The 14,888-nt window shown below is 52.1% G+C and overlaps 6 protein-coding genes across 6 annotated transcripts in view; 4 read left to right on the forward strand and 2 right to left on the reverse strand.

Annotated features, from left to right (window-relative positions):
- METBIDRAFT_103101 (uncharacterized protein) overlaps positions 1 to 2,026 on the forward strand; it is a 3,640-nt gene extending 1,614 nt beyond the window's left edge. Inside the window, exons 2-3 of the mRNA XM_018853734.1 lie at positions 10 to 117; positions 161 to 2,026. Coding sequence (XP_018713744.1) covers positions 10 to 117; positions 161 to 1,941 — 1,889 coding nt within the window. The 3' untranslated portion in view covers positions 1,942 to 2,026. The remainder of the gene's footprint in view (positions 1 to 9; positions 118 to 160) is intronic.
- Positions 2,027 to 2,110: 84 nt separating this feature from the next.
- Positions 2,111 to 3,304, forward strand: TIF5 (translation initiation factor eIF5; the record flags this gene model as incomplete). Its single annotated transcript, XM_018858509.1, has 1 exon — positions 2,111 to 3,304. The coding sequence occupies one exon, from the start codon at positions 2,111 to 2,113 to the stop codon at positions 3,302 to 3,304; it is 1,194 nt and encodes a 397-aa protein (XP_018713745.1).
- Positions 3,305 to 3,403: 99 nt separating this feature from the next.
- METBIDRAFT_228395 (cleavage polyadenylation factor subunit) lies at positions 3,404 to 4,489 on the reverse strand (the record flags this gene model as incomplete). The annotated part of the gene is made up of 2 exons (XM_018855205.1): positions 3,404 to 4,287; positions 4,357 to 4,489. The coding sequence occupies 2 exons, from the start codon at positions 4,487 to 4,489 to the stop codon at positions 3,527 to 3,529; spliced, it is 894 nt and encodes a 297-aa protein (XP_018713746.1). The 3' UTR covers positions 3,404 to 3,526.
- Positions 4,490 to 4,850: 361 nt separating this feature from the next.
- Positions 4,851 to 9,935, reverse strand: INT1 (Int1p; the record flags this gene model as incomplete). Its single annotated transcript, XM_018856541.1, has 3 exons — positions 4,851 to 6,253; positions 6,476 to 7,892; positions 8,394 to 9,935. Coding segments are annotated over 3 exons (4,362 nt in total), but the record flags the coding sequence as incomplete, so codon positions are not given.
- A 1,489-nt stretch (positions 9,936 to 11,424) lies between these two features.
- Positions 11,425 to 12,341, forward strand: METBIDRAFT_103253 (uncharacterized protein). The gene has a single exon (XM_018853738.1). It carries the CDS (start codon positions 11,537 to 11,539, stop codon positions 12,020 to 12,022), a length of 486 nt encoding a protein of 161 aa, XP_018713748.1. The 5' UTR covers positions 11,425 to 11,536; the 3' UTR covers positions 12,023 to 12,341.
- A 717-nt stretch (positions 12,342 to 13,058) lies between these two features.
- Positions 13,059 to 14,518, forward strand: ECM331 (Ecm331p). Its single transcript, XM_018855480.1, has one exon. The coding sequence runs from the start codon at positions 13,206 to 13,208 to the stop codon at positions 14,445 to 14,447; it is 1,242 nt and encodes a 413-aa protein (XP_018713749.1). The 5' UTR covers positions 13,059 to 13,205; the 3' UTR covers positions 14,448 to 14,518.
- Positions 14,519 to 14,888: the final 370 nt, after the last annotated feature.

The following is a 14,888-nucleotide window of genomic DNA, read 5'->3' on the forward strand; positions in this document are numbered from 1 at the left end:
AAAAAGAAGGCGTCGCCAGACATTGTCTTTTGACAGGCCCTGCGGATTTTTCGAGAGGCCTTGTGAATTTTTCGAGAGGCCCTGCGGATTTCTCCAGTGGCCCTGTGAATTTTTCGAGTGGCCCTGCGGATTTTTCGAGAGGCCCTGCGAAATTCTCCAGTGGCCCTGCGGATTCCCGCGCGGCCTTGTCAGCATCACGCCCGCAATGAATTCCAAACCATCCAAATAACAGACAACAACAGCGACACCCGGCGGTCCGGGCCGCAGGCGAGTACGCTCACTAAAAAACCCGGGCCCTCTTTGCCCACCCTCCCAGCTGGCCTCGCTGTATTAACCCTCATGTCCGGCTCCCGCGGCCGTGTTTTTTTCGCCCGCGCCGCGCGCGTTATGCCTGGGCATCAGTGCGCCCATTCTTCTTTGTCTGCCGCAGCCCAGTCGATCCTAGAGCCGCAAAATCCGCTCGTTCCGGCCAGTTCCACGTCAAGGCTCTGCTCGGAAATCCACAGTGCCCCCAGCAAACGCAAACGGCCGACTCCAGTGCATCGGCCCCTCCCCATACCCCCCTCTTCTCCGACCCCAAACGCGTTGCCCCATCTCCCCCCAGACGCTTTGTACCATCTACCCAGCATGTCGCTATACGAGTACATCCAGGAATTCTCCGGCGCCGTGGCGCAGGAAAACGGCGCCAAGCTCAAGCGGCTTCTCACAATCAACCCTGCCCATGGCGAGGGCCCCAAAAGGGCCAGGTTCAGCGAGCCCAGCGAGATCGACCTCTACCCTTTGGCTGAGAAGTTCCAGCCCGTGGTGCGCTGCTACTTGACGGCCATGCGGTCCATCTACATAAGCAGCGATATCCACGCGTCCTTATTCAACCTCAACGACTTGGTGGTGGCGTTGAACCGCGCCGCAGAAACGCAGCTGAAGTGGATCTGCGCTGCGCTCATCAACTGCAGCGACGAGTTGATCTCGCTCTTCCAGGTGCGAGCTCAGCAGTCGTCGGCACGCCAGGACGACGAGGCCAAAGCGGCCGTCTCCGAGTCGCTAGAGCTCATCGCCGCCACCATCAACCGGTCATTCAAGATCTGCCTCACGGACAAGACGCTCGACCTTGCCGTGTCCAAGAAGAACAGCATCCATTTCTTCTTGGCCGTGCTCATCAAAATCTACTTCAAGTTGCACAAGCTCGAGTTGGCCAAGTCCATGGAAAAGGCGCTCACGGGCACGGGCCTCGCGCTCCCCACCATTGTCAACAGCCCCGTGGAGTACCGCAGGCATATCGTCACGTACCTCTACTTCAGCTCGCTTCTCTCGCTCGACGAGTCCGAGTTTGCGTTTGCCGAGGCAAAGCTCCTTACTGCCATGCAGTTCCTCTCGTGCTACAAAGCGCCGGCCAAAGTCGCCGCCCAGGCAGAGAAAATCTTGCTTCTACTCGTGCCCTTGAAGTTGTACAACTCGCGCACAACGCTACCTGCGTCGACGTCCGATACGTTCAAGAAGGTGGGCCTCGTCTACACACAGGGCTTGTTCCGTGCTGTGCAAACGGGCAATCTCCGGGAGTTCGACGACTGCGTCCGCAAGTTCCAAAAGTTTTTCTTGAAGCGCCACATCTACCTTTTGGCGGTGCACTTGAAGACCCTCTGCTACCTTCGTTTGATACAGCGCACGGTGCGCCTCTTTGCCGAGCTAAAAACGCCGTCGCCGCACATCGTGCCTCTCAGCGCCATACAGCTAGCCATTGAGTTCTCGTCCAATCACACACAGAAAACCGACGGGTCCCTAGCTGCGCCGGAATCTCTAGCCACGCAAAACTACTCTGTTTCCACAGAGGAGGTGGAGTGCATTTTGGCCAATTTGATCCACAAGAAATGGGTGAAGGGCTACATCTCCCACTCCAACCGTTGCATAGTTCTTCTGAAGACCGACGCTTTCCCGTCCATCTAGGCAAGTCTACTCCACTTCTACAGCGGTGCGAATTGCTTGGGATGGCGAAAGAATCTCCGATCAGAGAAGATATCGCAGGGGTACGGATGCGCGTTTGCAAGAGGGAAGCGAAAAAAAATCCAACCACGAAAAAGCTGAAAAGAACACTATCTCCAAATTCATCGCCACCATGTCGTTCATCAACATTTGTCGTGACAACACCGATCCCTTCTACCGTTACAAAATGCCTCCTATCCAGGCCAAGGTGGAAGGTAGAGGTAACGGTATCAAGACTGCCATCCCAAACTTGAGTGAAGTTGCCAGAGCTTTGGGCAGACCGTCCCCTTATGTGGTGAAGTTTTTCGGATACGAAATGGGTGCCCAAACTACTTTCAAGGAAGACGACGATCGTTATTTGGTCAACGGTTCTCACATGCAATCTGAGTTGCAGGACTGCTTGGATGGTTTCATCAACAAGTTCGTTTTGTGTGGGTCTTGCAAAAACCCCGAGACGCAAATCCAGATCAAGGGAAAAGGGAACTTGCAGAAGGACTGCAAGGCTTGTGGTAGTATCACAGAAGTCGACCCAAGACACAAGTTGTCGTCCTACATCTTGAAGAACCCTCCCCCTGCATCTACTGGAAAGAAGGCTGCCACTGCCACTGCTAACGTTGTGGGTGGTGGTAAGACCATCTCCGAAATTGCCCAGAGCGCGGAAGGCGGCGATGCTCAGGGACAAGGCGATGACGACGATGACATTTTGACCAAGAAAATCAATGCCGAAGCCGCTGCTTTGTCACGTCAGACCGTCGAGGTAGCGGACGAAGACTGGGCCGTTGACATGTCGAAGGAGGCCATTGAGGCCAGAGCTAGGGAGTTGGAAGGAATCTCCCTCAGTGATTCGCAAACCAAAGTCAGTGAGTTTGGTGAGTGGGTCTTGGAGCAAGCTTCCGACTCCAAGGACGACTTGCCATCTGACGTTGAGATCTACAAGAAGATTGTCGAGTTGGAGCTCTTGGAATCTCCCGAGGTGCTCTTGGTCTTGGCCCAAGTTTTGTTTGACGAAGACATTGTTGAGCAATTGGAGGCCCACCAGGGATTGTTGGTTAAGTTGATCAACGAAAGAGAGGACTACGAAAGGGCCTTCCTCGGTGGCTTGGAGAGATTCTTGGGCTTGGAGAAGACCGAGTTGATTCCTGCGGTGCCCAAGATCTTGCACAGGCTCTACGACAGCGAAATAATAAGTGAGGAGGCCATCATCGAGTGGGGATCCAAGGTGTCGAAGAAGTACGTTCCAAAGGACGTGTCGAAGAAGGTCCGCAAGGCCGGAAAGCCATTCGTCAAGTGGTTGCAGGAGGCCGACGAGGAGTCGGACGAGGAGTAGGACGGCTCTGCATTCAAGCCACCCGATATTTGAATGCGTCTCGAGGCACTGGCCCGTCTTGTTTCACGCCGGACTGAAGCACTGTGCGCTCGTGCCCAGTGCGTTTCCGGTCACGTGGAGAAGGCAGGTCTCGGGAGTATATATATACACAATACGAACAAACGCGTACGCTGGTGAAATAGGATCTTCGATCTATGTATGTGTGCGCAATCTTCCCCGTCGTTACTTCTGGTACCTGCTGTGGCCCTGCTGTCTGGACCCCTGCTTCCCCGACGGCCCGCCCGGGAGGTTCCCGCTGCCAGGCGGGTTTCCGGGCCCGAAGCCGGAGCCTGGCGGCCCGTTGCCCATTCCAGGGGGCATCGGCATGCCTGCCATGTTGGGCGGCATCGCCATGTTAGGCGGCATGGCCATGTTGGGCGGCATTGGCATGTTGGGCATTTTTGGCATGTTGGGCATGTTGGGCATGTTGGGCATGAAAGGGAACGGGAACGGCATCTGGCCCTTTCCTCCAGACACCCCGCCCATCATCTTGGCCATGACCTTCTGCGGGTTGAACTCGCCGCGGAGCTTGTCTTGCTTGTGGCAGTATGCCGTCCATGTAAACTCGTCAAAGCCATAGTTGAAGTAGTCGCTGATGTCGGCGCCCGGCGCACGCCACGGCTTTTCCTTGATCTCATCGAGATCTAGCTGCGTCAACGGCTTGCCCTCGTATTCTGCCACGGAATTGATGTCCACGGTGGCCCCGCCGTCATCCTTGCTGACGCGGATCGTCTTTTTGCGTGCGCTGCTGGCCCCGCGGGCACCTGGCTTTTCGTCCGTATCATCGTCTTCGTCGTTCACCTCACCAATGGCATCGTTGAGAGCACCAGAAGTGGTGGAGACCGTGGTGGTGGCGTTTGCGGGTGCGCGTGGCGCAGAGTCGCCGATGACAAATTCAACGTCGTCGTCTGAAGACTCTTCGTCGTCGTCGTCGTCGTCTTCATCTGCATCCAATTCATCACCGTTGTGCGGCCTCGACTCGGCTGCTGGCAGCGCCTTGCCCTTCTCTGCACCCGCGGCGCTTCTGGCTGTTTTCATGCGGCTGGCCGCCGGGCCCGTGGGGAGCTCGAGACGTGGTTTTTTGGCCGCAGGCCTGTCGTCTTCAGACAGGTAAAGATAGGCATCCTCGTCGTCGGAGTTGGGCATGACTTGTGTGCAAGAATCGGTGTTTTTTCTGTGGCGTTCTGGCAGACGGAAGGGGGGAAAGCGTACAATTATCGAGGCAGCGGAATGGCAAGTGCTGAGCTGGCGGAAGCGTTCCCAAGTATGAGTTTGTGGAGCCAATGGGGACGAGCCAGACTTTCCAGAGCGACTGAAGAGCACGGCTGTGCTGTGTGCAGTCCCGTGGGCTACGGGTGCCTAGGTGCAACAAAATAATTGACAATTACCAAGTGCTGGTATGTAGAGGGGCACGAGCCCAAGCCAGACGCTGCCTGACAGGCGACTTGCAAAACGCCGGCTCGAGTCGTGATGCATGTGGTACGGCGCACCTGCGCCTGCGGTCTCATCAACTCTCCACCAACAGTTTTCTCCTGTCGCCATTCTTCTCCTGCATCAACATGACCCATGGCTGGCGCCGGAACTTGTTGCGGTACACGATCTCCTGGATGGTCCTGATCCAGAGAGCTTTCTCTGTCTTTGAGGGCGCGCCGAAGTCGATGGTCTCGCCGTTCGCGAACCTGATTTTGAACGAGTTCCCCATCAACAAGATGTCACTGAAATTCCTGTAGCTGGACGATGGAAGCCCAATGTTCTCTTCGTTGACATAAATCACCTCCGCCACCTTGGCCAAATTGATTTTCGCTCTGGTTTTGTGGGAATACTCACTGTGCGCTATCAAAGACGTGCCCTGGAGCTTGAACCACCGGCGCTTCCACGTTTCGCAATCTCCGCCTTCTTGATGCAAGTACCCCTCTAGGGCCATGTACATCTCGCTCCTCAAGTCATGCAAGCTCTCGTACGCTGATTTGATGCTCGTTGGTAAGATCTCGTATTTCTCTCTCCGAGGCACGTAGAGCATCTTCACTTCAAGCTGAGCGATTGGATAAGGTTGCTTCACGATTTTCTCTCCGTTGTGAGTGTATGTGGCCCATTCGTTGTAGCAGATGAGATTGTACGTGCACACCTGCCCTGTTATCTGGCTCTTGTACAGATCCAAATCCACGTAGCATCTAGCAAATGAGCCATCAGTGGCAAATAGGCTGTCCAAAGGATCCACTCCGTTCTGGGGCACATATTTCGTGGTCGTTATGATCTCTTTGGATCCAAAAAGTCTTCCAATTTTGTTCTTGGACTTCACCACTTTTCTTTCCTTGATCTCTTTGTAAGTCGGCTTGGCCTTTGCATACGTAGCCTTGAGAGTCAAGATGAACTCCAACAGCTCCGATACAGATAGCTCGAACTCCTTATCAATCATCACTCTGCTCACGTCTAGTTGGTAGTCAGGCGTCTTGATACAATGGATTCCATTATCCAAAGTGATGGTGAATTCAGCATTCCTGTCCTTAACTTCGCCAACATTGACATTCTTCAAGCCAACCACTCGGAAAAAAAGCTTACCCATTTCATCTGGCATGTCTGTAACTATGCTTTTCCTCGACCGAGCTTTCACGGAATCAGTGCGATCTATACTAGCATCACTCTGGGCACCATGGAAAGTTGATCTATCGCTAGTAATGTTGGATGGGACGGAAACTGCACTCAAGTGACTTTTATCGGTCCTTAGCTTCTTGTTTGGGATTTCGTTGGAAATCTTGACATCCTTTGTTTTTCGATCAAGCACAATGCCTGTAACTGACCCATTCTGCTTCACAACTTTCACTGGCGAGCTGATTTTGATTGGGGAACTTCTGGTTGACTTCGTGTTCTGATCGGATGACGTTGCAACAGGCTTTCTTTCGGGACTTATTTCTGTCCATGATTTCACAAAAACCTTGTTTTTCAATCCTTTGTCAATGAGCCCTGTCAGGACTCGTTTGCTATGAGCTTCTGAGGTATTGATATGCGACGTGGTTTCGTCCCCACTCACCCAAAATGGATTTTGTGGAGAAATTCTGCTCACATGCATGGGTGATTCTTTGCCTTTCGAGGGCAGACCTTTAACACTGTCTTTGATAGGTGAATTTCTCAAACTGACAAAATTAGGGAATGGGTCAGGGAGTGACGTTTCATCCGAGTCGTTGACCTCGATTGCTGGAGTGTTCGAAACCTGGTTGACCTCCTCGTTTGAGAGATGGTTTTCCTGATCACTCATCACAACAGGCTTCCTGGGACCTTGATCAAACCCATGCGGAGCGAAGCTCAAAGGCCTTCTCCTTGCACTGGATTCATCAGAAATGTTTGTGAGAACTTGAGACGGGTCAACAAGCGGTCTATTCATACCTTGGGGATGGACACGGAATTTTGCAGCTGCAGTAGCAGAGTTAGAGGCCAATGAATCGCAGTATATTGAAGCACGCTGTTGAAGTGCTGCATGCTTGTTGCTGGGCTTGTGCTGAGTAGCAGACACGGGGGCACCGACTTTTTTTAGCCCTGAATACTCCTCCAAGGACATGGCTTGCTTCATTTGCATGATCCTTTTCACATCATCACGATCCAAGCTTGGCAAGGTCTTCATTCCGGGTGCTTTTATAGTTGGGGCAACATATTTTCCATCCAGGAATATGTCATTGTACTGGTTTTTGGGTGACAAAATCGAGTTGGATCTCTTAATTTCAAAAGACGGCACGTGGAACTTGGATCTCTTGGTGCTTATGCTATCTTTTCGAGAATTCAGAATCACACCAGGTCTCAAAGTTCCATTCAACGATTTTCTCCTCAGGGCCATTGCGAAATTCTCACGAGAATTTGTTCTTTCGAGGTCCGAAAGGAAGCTCAGAGACTCGAGACTTTTTCTCCGCTGTGAGTTTTCTCCGTTCATACTACCAACAGACCCTTCAATCTCCAATTTCGCCTGATCCTTCATTAAGCTTCTAAAATGATCTTCAATACCAGAGTCTTGGGAAAGTTCAGGTAAGAAGGCTGAAACATTCAAGTCTTCAAAGGACAGACTCACGACTCTGGTGGAGACAAGATTGACGTCCGTGAACTTTTTGGGCTGCAAAGAAGGCGGTATGTGGTATTTTTCACCTTGTGAAAGATCAGCAGTATTGTATGTCAGAATAGATGGCACCTTGTAAAAGGTTGAGACAGGCTTTTTGACCCGGCGACCCAACAGCTGAGAATGCCAAATTGAAAGAAAGTTCGCAGGGGTTTTTACCACATCATGCTCTGCTGATAATGATTCTTCAAAAGACTTGCTATTCTCGTTGAGCCTCTGGGTCAAATCAGCGAATGCATCGTCACCAGTGTCAGTAACAGGCAATTTCATGTTCATAGGAGGGGTAATGTTGGATGAGTTTGCTAGGACGCTACTGTCATAATCCTGAATTGAAGAAGGGTTCCTTTTTTCGTATGCATCTGCTATGTCGTCTGCTTGACAAGGCAATTTCTGTGGCAGCTGAGATTCTTTTACTTCTGATCGCGGTGGCGCTAAACTCTGAAAAGAGTACTCGACTGAGTCTTTGTACTCATCCAGATCAGCTGAGTCAGACGAATATGAATTCCTCGCAAAATGGTGGTGTTCAGTTTCTAATTTTGTTCGAATGACATTTCCGGAATCGTTCTCGGAGATATTGCTTTCTGGGCCATCCCCTGTAGCTTGGCCTTCAGCAACAGGCTCCTGCTCACAAGTTGGGGAATGCGATAGGTTGTCAGCAGAAGGCACTAACTTGACAGGACCTGGAATAACTGCTTTCTCGTCGACTTGGAATGTGTGAGCTTCAATCGAAACATCATTACCGACGTAAGCAAAGGAGTGCTCATAGTCAGATTTATCCAACTCACTTTCATTTTCGAACAGATTGGAAAAATCATTACCTTTCAAGCCATTGTTGCTCGTAATATTCTCGAGGGAAGGCACAATTTCTTGTTCTTCTCGCTTGATATCAACTGCATTGGCCGACTCTAATAAAGGCCAATTGGTCTCATCTAGCTCCGGCTTGATTCTGACTTCGTCATCGCATCCTTCCAGCACCTCGTTTTCATCAGGCGCCGATTTGACCTGAGGAGTATTCACTTGTTCTTCCCTTTTAACATATGTTTCATTGTCCTTTTCGTCTGACGAGAGAGGTTCAGGTGAAAATGCCAGTTCCTTCTCCTGTTCCTGTTTGACCTCAATTTCTGGAGATTCTGATTTGATGGACCGGGGAGTCATTATGGTGTTATTCTCGGTAGAATTCGGTTCGATGGGCTCTTGCTTCAAGTTCAGACTTGCTTTTTCCTCATGCGGCTCGGTTTTTATAAGTTGCCCATCAGAAAGGTCCAAGTTGGATGCTGAGGTTAACAAGTTGAGAATGGACTTTTCAGTCAGATTGTAGGATTGGTCGTAAGAATGATCAGGATGTCGGCTTGGTTCCGTCTTCATTTGCAGGAACGAGAACTGAGACCCGACGCTCGAAGAGTCAGATAGCGAATCTTCTTCTGCACCTGGTAAAGGTATCAACAGATTGGCCACGGTATCCGGGAAGCCTTTTATGCCATCATTGAATTGGATTCCTCTCGACTTCTTTTCTATTGTCTCTGCCGGAAGCTGCCTGTTGGAGTCCATCAATGACTGGAGGGATGACTGCGAGGAGTGCGCAGAGTTAACATATAGCTTCAGCGAGTTAGACAAAGCACTGAAGGGGTTGTTCTCGAGGCGTGGGTTGTAGTCCTCCATATGGTAGGATAAACGATGGATGTTCACGCCGGTTTCTTCCGTCTTGGCCTTTTCCAACTGCTCGAGGTGATTGTCCAAGTCATCGTTTTGGGACTGCAACGCAGGCGTCAAGAAAACATCAGGGTTCTCCTCCAAAGCCAAGCTTGAATGCCTGTTTACAGGCTTCCTCATCGAGTCGACATCCGCAGACTCTTGGGAACTGGCCTCGTCGTCGCTCGAAAGATAATCCCTGCTCGGGGTCAAGAGTCCGGTTATCGTGCTGGAAGTATGTGGAGGCGGTGCCGGGGGAGAGGCAGTGGTGTCGTGAGACGTGGCTAATTGGTCCACCTCCTGCCACAGATGATTGAAAAACGCCGCGGGTTCCGCTGGCGGCGACGGCTCCGGGTCTTTGGGCGTGTATGTGTGGAATGTGTCAAGGGAAGGCTGGAAAACCACCGACTTTTTGGGAGAGCCCGATGAAACAGACGATTTCATGATGCTTTTGCTTGGGGACACGGCTGTTGCATGTGGCTCCTGCAGCTCGGGGTCGTTTCCGGAAAGAATGTCGGCCTCCTCGCCCTCCTGAAGATTGCGGCTGAGATTCTCCCCCTCGTCGTGGTCACTGACGTATGTGTCTGACGAAGAGTTGAAGTCCTTTCTGAGCGGGTCTGCGTGATACTCGCGATCGGTGACATTCGGGCCCAGGGCCGTTTTCTGGTCGCGCGGAGATCCAGGCTGTTTTTGTGTTTGGTAGTTGAGCGGTTTTACGGGGGATTCGTCAGGCGATGAGCCGTCGGGATTTGTAGGCTCGGGAGCAGGTCCATCGTGGTTCAATTCCTGGAGAAGCATGTCCACTGAATCTGGGACGTTAGTATACAGTTGCTGAAAAAGCTGGATATATAGCAGAGATTACAAGTGGGCCAAGGGCAACAATGTGCATCAGACGGCCCGAAACTTGAATTTCTAGAAGCGAGTGCTGCGGAGGCCGGGCCCAGTTAATAGGCGTGGGAACAGACACCCTGTTAGATGGCAAACCGCCACATACCGTTTTCGTGCTTGAACAAATCAGCGGCGCCAGAAGCCTCCTTGTGTGTGGTGATCTCCATGGCTGATCTGGTGTAAGTAGCAAAGCCAGAAACAGTCACAACACAAGATGTTAGATGGTGCGTGTTGCGGGCGACGGATTGGGAAGAAAAACAAATACGCGCGGGTGTGCCATTTTTCCCTTCTAGGATTTGAGACTCTCGGAGCAGGCGCGGCAGAGGCCCCTACATGAGGGGTCTAAAAATTTGGAACAGAATTATTGTGAGCACTTTCAAATCCCTGGCTGTTGTCTATTAGTGGGAGGCAACTCATGGTGTAATAATTGTGATGATCAATGATGTATTATTTGTGATGTTTTAATTGTAATGTATTAATTGTAATGTATTGATTGTAATGTATTATTGTAATGTATTAATTGTAATGTATTGATTGTAATGTACTGATTGTAATGTCTTGATTGTAATGTCTTGATTGTAATGTATTAACTGTGGTGTATCATTTGTGATGTATCAAATCTGATGCTTGCGACATGTGCCGTTGCTGGGCAGTCTGATTTCGTCCGCTGGGTGCAAGATGCGTTGAGAACACGACAAGACAAAGCCGCGTGTGCAGGACCGCCAGTCGGGCCGGGGCATCTCTGTTCCAGCTAGGATTTTCCTGGGTGCTTCGGTGACCTTTCTGCGGCTGCCCGGTGGGCATTGCTAATCTTGGTTCTTGGCTGAACTAGAGCTAGCATGTAATCACGTGTATTGTCAAAGCTCTGGAGGACATGCGAAATTTCCCGCACTGACATGGAGCGGTGATTTAGTAGGCCGGCTGAACCATGGGAATATACAGACTGTTTGAACCTTTCCAGGCATCGGCGCAATCACTCGTGGCTACGACTAATCTGGACAGTGTTTCTTCATCAGAAGTGTTGTCTAGAAAAATGGCGCCCGAAAAAAGACGGCTGGTTTAATTAGGAGTGGCTCGGAAACTCGACCATCCGATTATTCAAGGCTAAAGCTGAGTGCGAAGAAGCTGTCTAATTTCGAGAGGTGCCATAACAACACACGGTCTCTTTCCGAGCAGGATTTTGAACCCAAAGCAGTTGCGACCCCTTGAGACGGCTGCCGAAAAGCTATCAACTGCTGAAACTTCAAGCACTCTCCGCGAATCACGGCCGAGTGAAGGCACTCTTGCAACCATCTGCTGGGGATTTCCCGTTGCACTCCTGTGAGCTTGTAATATACTATACTGCTACGAGCTCAGAAAACTTACCCGACCATAACTATTTATTTGTTCTCGATACCCTAGGTCAAGCATAGCAACATGGAGCCGCGTGCTTTCCAAAAGCCCTTTAATTAAGGATCGATGCTTTTGACTACAGTCGGCGTTATATTCCCAAACCCTAGAGCTCATCCACGGGGACCATGTGTTGTTGGGCTAGGCGCATGTATGATGCAATATTGTACTTCCGGACAAACAAGATTAATGAGCCGGGCCCGGCAACAATAAGTATCACGGCTTTACTCCCACGAGTTGTGTTTACAGGTTGTGAGACTGCGCGAGTGCCGGAGCCGGCAGAGACGACCACAAGCTGGACCTCCAGCGTTCAAATAATTTTGACTCCCGCCCCCGTTCAACCATCCGTCATTGTATTCGAGAAGCAAGTTCATTCCGACAGAGCACATTCCCGCAAGTGCTTCCTCCTGTGCAGCCACTCTGGTAACCTTAGAAGAAAAAACCCCATCTTGGGACACGTCGCAGACAAAACTCTCAATTGGCTTGGAAACGCGTTGCAGTTTTCACTGTACACGTGCTGCAACCACTATCCCGGGGCACTAAGTCGGGCTTCTACACGCGTCCTCGGCCACCAAAAAAAAAGTAGAAAGGCATGTCTGGTCTTGGGGACATGACAGAGTCGCACCAGCAATATTGGCCAGCATGCATGGGATGTGCACAGTCCTACATCTTTTCGGTGGATTCTTGGAAGAACAAAGCGCCAGAACAAAGCGCCGAACAAACCACCGAAAGAACAAACCACCGAAAGAACAAACCACCGAAAGAACAAAGCGCACAAGGCGTTCTTTTATTTTTGTCTTTTTGCTTTGAGAATGTTGCACCTGCTCCGCCGCAAGTGGAGCTCGGTGTTATGAGGCCATGGCCCGAGCTCACTGGGCAGGCATAGCACATTGCAACAACGCCCTTCCATGTATGCACGTCACGTGCCGCCGTGGTGCCGGGCCGGGGTGTCCTCCACGGCCAGAAGGACTCCAACACCAGCGGTCTTTTTTCTTTCTTTTACAGGAATTGACGAGACTTAATGGGGTATACGGACCGAGCAGTAAGACTACAATTAATTAGGCCGTCTAGCGTGCGCGTGCTGTGCAGGACGCACATAGTCTGGGTTGTGAACCCGAGCCCGCAACGCAAGCGCCCCCATACATCCTCTTGACAGGCTGGCGAGATTAATGGCCCGGGATTCCGCATTCAGACATCTGGGGCGCCGCGCGGTATGCCGGGGCCAATCAAGGTGCCGCGGTATGGTTCGTGTATCAGTGCGGCCCGGGCGCCGCGGCACGTGACCGGGGTTTGGGCCCACGCCGCCTGTGCGCCGCCATGGACGAGCAGTGCATGAAGTGGTGGGGCCGTGGGAAATTCTGGGGCCGTAAAGCCAGGTTGGGCGCGCGCCCCGCGGCCCTGCCCGGCCCTAGGACGGTGCCTCGCCAAGCATCAGAGAACGGGCGCATAGTACTTCGAGGGCGCGCCCGCAGAGCGGAGCACAATGGAATGAAGCAACTAAAACAAAACAGAACGCGTTGCGTGCACATACGCCCGCGGCCCCAGCACCAAGCCTGCGGCTTCGCGGGCCAAAAGAGGCATGGGCAAATGCCGCCCCGTCGTACAGAAAGCCCACGTCTGCCGGTCCTCTGCCCGGCGCCTGCTGCCGCTGTCCTCCGTTCCCTTCCTCCTCTCTCTTCTCCTTCTTATCTTTTCCGTCTTGCTCCTCTTTTTCTTCTCTCTTCTCTTTTTCTTCCCCTCGCTTCGCCTCGGTCTCTCCCTTCTCACGTTCTCTTCCACCTGAGTTAAGATCACGAAATGCTCAAGCACCTTGTCTTCCCCCTCTTGGCGTCGCTCGCCGCCGCTGCCAGCTCGGACTCGTGCTCGTTCTCCACCACGATTTCGGCCGCGTCCGGCGTGCTGACTCTCAATGCGTGCCCCACTTTAAGCGGCGACATCACCATCACCGGTGACGACATTGCCTCTGTCGACTTGAGCGGGGTGCAGAACGTGGCCGGCGACTTGACTCTTTTCAACTCCAGCTCGTTCACCAGCGTCAACTTCAACAGCTTGGTCAACGTGACCGGCTCGTTGGCCTTCACGGCATTGACGCAGGTGCACAGCGTCGACTTTGCCGCGTTGAACATGGCCGAGGACTTGCTGTTCGTGTCGTTGCCCTCGCTCGCGTCGCTCAACTTGGGCCTGGGCTTGGCCGACGTGACCTCGCTCACCTTGTCAGACACGGCGCTCTCGTCGATCGACAACCTCTTGCAGTTCTCGTCCATCCACGTGTTGAACGTCAACAACAACAAGAACATCACGTTGATCGACTTGTCCAGCTTGGAGCTGGTCTCGGGCGGCTTGACCTTGTCCTTCAACAACGACGACGCCGTTGTGCGCTTGGGCAGCTTGCAGTGGGCCGCCAACTTCACGCTTCAGGACGTCGCTGCTGCTGACATCTCCAACTTGCTGACCGTCAACGGCTCGTTCATTGTGGGCTACAACTCGTTCGACGCCGTGCTGTTCGAGTCCTTGACCACCGTGGGCGCGTCGTTGCAGGTCTTTGCCAACGACAACTTGGAGACCTTAGAGTTGGCCAACTTGACGTCCATCAACGGCGAGTTCCACGTGTTCAACAACTCGCTCTTGCTGGACATCAACCTCGACAGCTTGGAGACCGTCAAGGGTGCCGTGGACATTGAGGGTGCCTTCGGCAACTTCACCATGCCCAGCTTGGACGAGGTCGAGGGAGACTTTACCGTCTTGTCCACGTCCGAGGACTTCTCGTGTGAGGCCTTCGACTCCTTGTACGACGACGGCAAATTCTTGGGCGCCAACTACAACTGCTCGTCGCCCTCGAGCACCATCCAGTCCTCGTCCACCACTTCCGGCTCCAGATCCACGTCCAGCTCGACCTCCACGTCCACGGGCTCTGGGTCCGGCACGACCTCTTCGTCCAGCTCCTCGTCCTCCAGCTCGTCGAGATCCGGAGCCTCCGCCGTCACTCCGGCGATGGTCTTCACGTGTGCCGTCGCTGCTGCCGTGGCTCTTTTGGTGTAGTTCAGCCAACCGCAAGCATGGTAGCGAATATGTTTACATATGTATTCTAATTGATTTGTGTTGTATTCCAGCTGCTTTGTGCATTCCAATTCTTTTGTGCTGTGTTGCAATCCATTTGGTGGGGTTCCAATTCATTTGTGTTGTGTCACAAGCCATTTGGTGGGATTCCAATTCTTTTTTGTTGTATCACAATTCACTTGGTGGGATTCCAATTGATTTGTGTTGTGTCACAATTCGCTTAGTGGGATTCCAGTTCTTTTGTGTTGTGTCACAATTCATTTGGTGGGTTTCCAATTCTTTTGTGCTGTATCACAATTCACCTGGTGAGATTCCAATTGATTCATGTTGCATTCCGTTTCATTTGTATTGCGGTCCAACTGGGTTGTCTTGTATTCAAAAGGAGAGGGCTTCCTGGGTCGCCTTGATCACATCCTCTTGGGG

This window comes from Metschnikowia bicuspidata (genome assembly GCF_001664035.1).
Source record: "Metschnikowia bicuspidata var. bicuspidata NRRL YB-4993 chromosome Unknown METBIscaffold_1, whole genome shotgun sequence".
Lineage (NCBI taxonomy): Eukaryota > Fungi > Ascomycota > Pichiomycetes > Serinales > Metschnikowiaceae > Metschnikowia > Metschnikowia bicuspidata.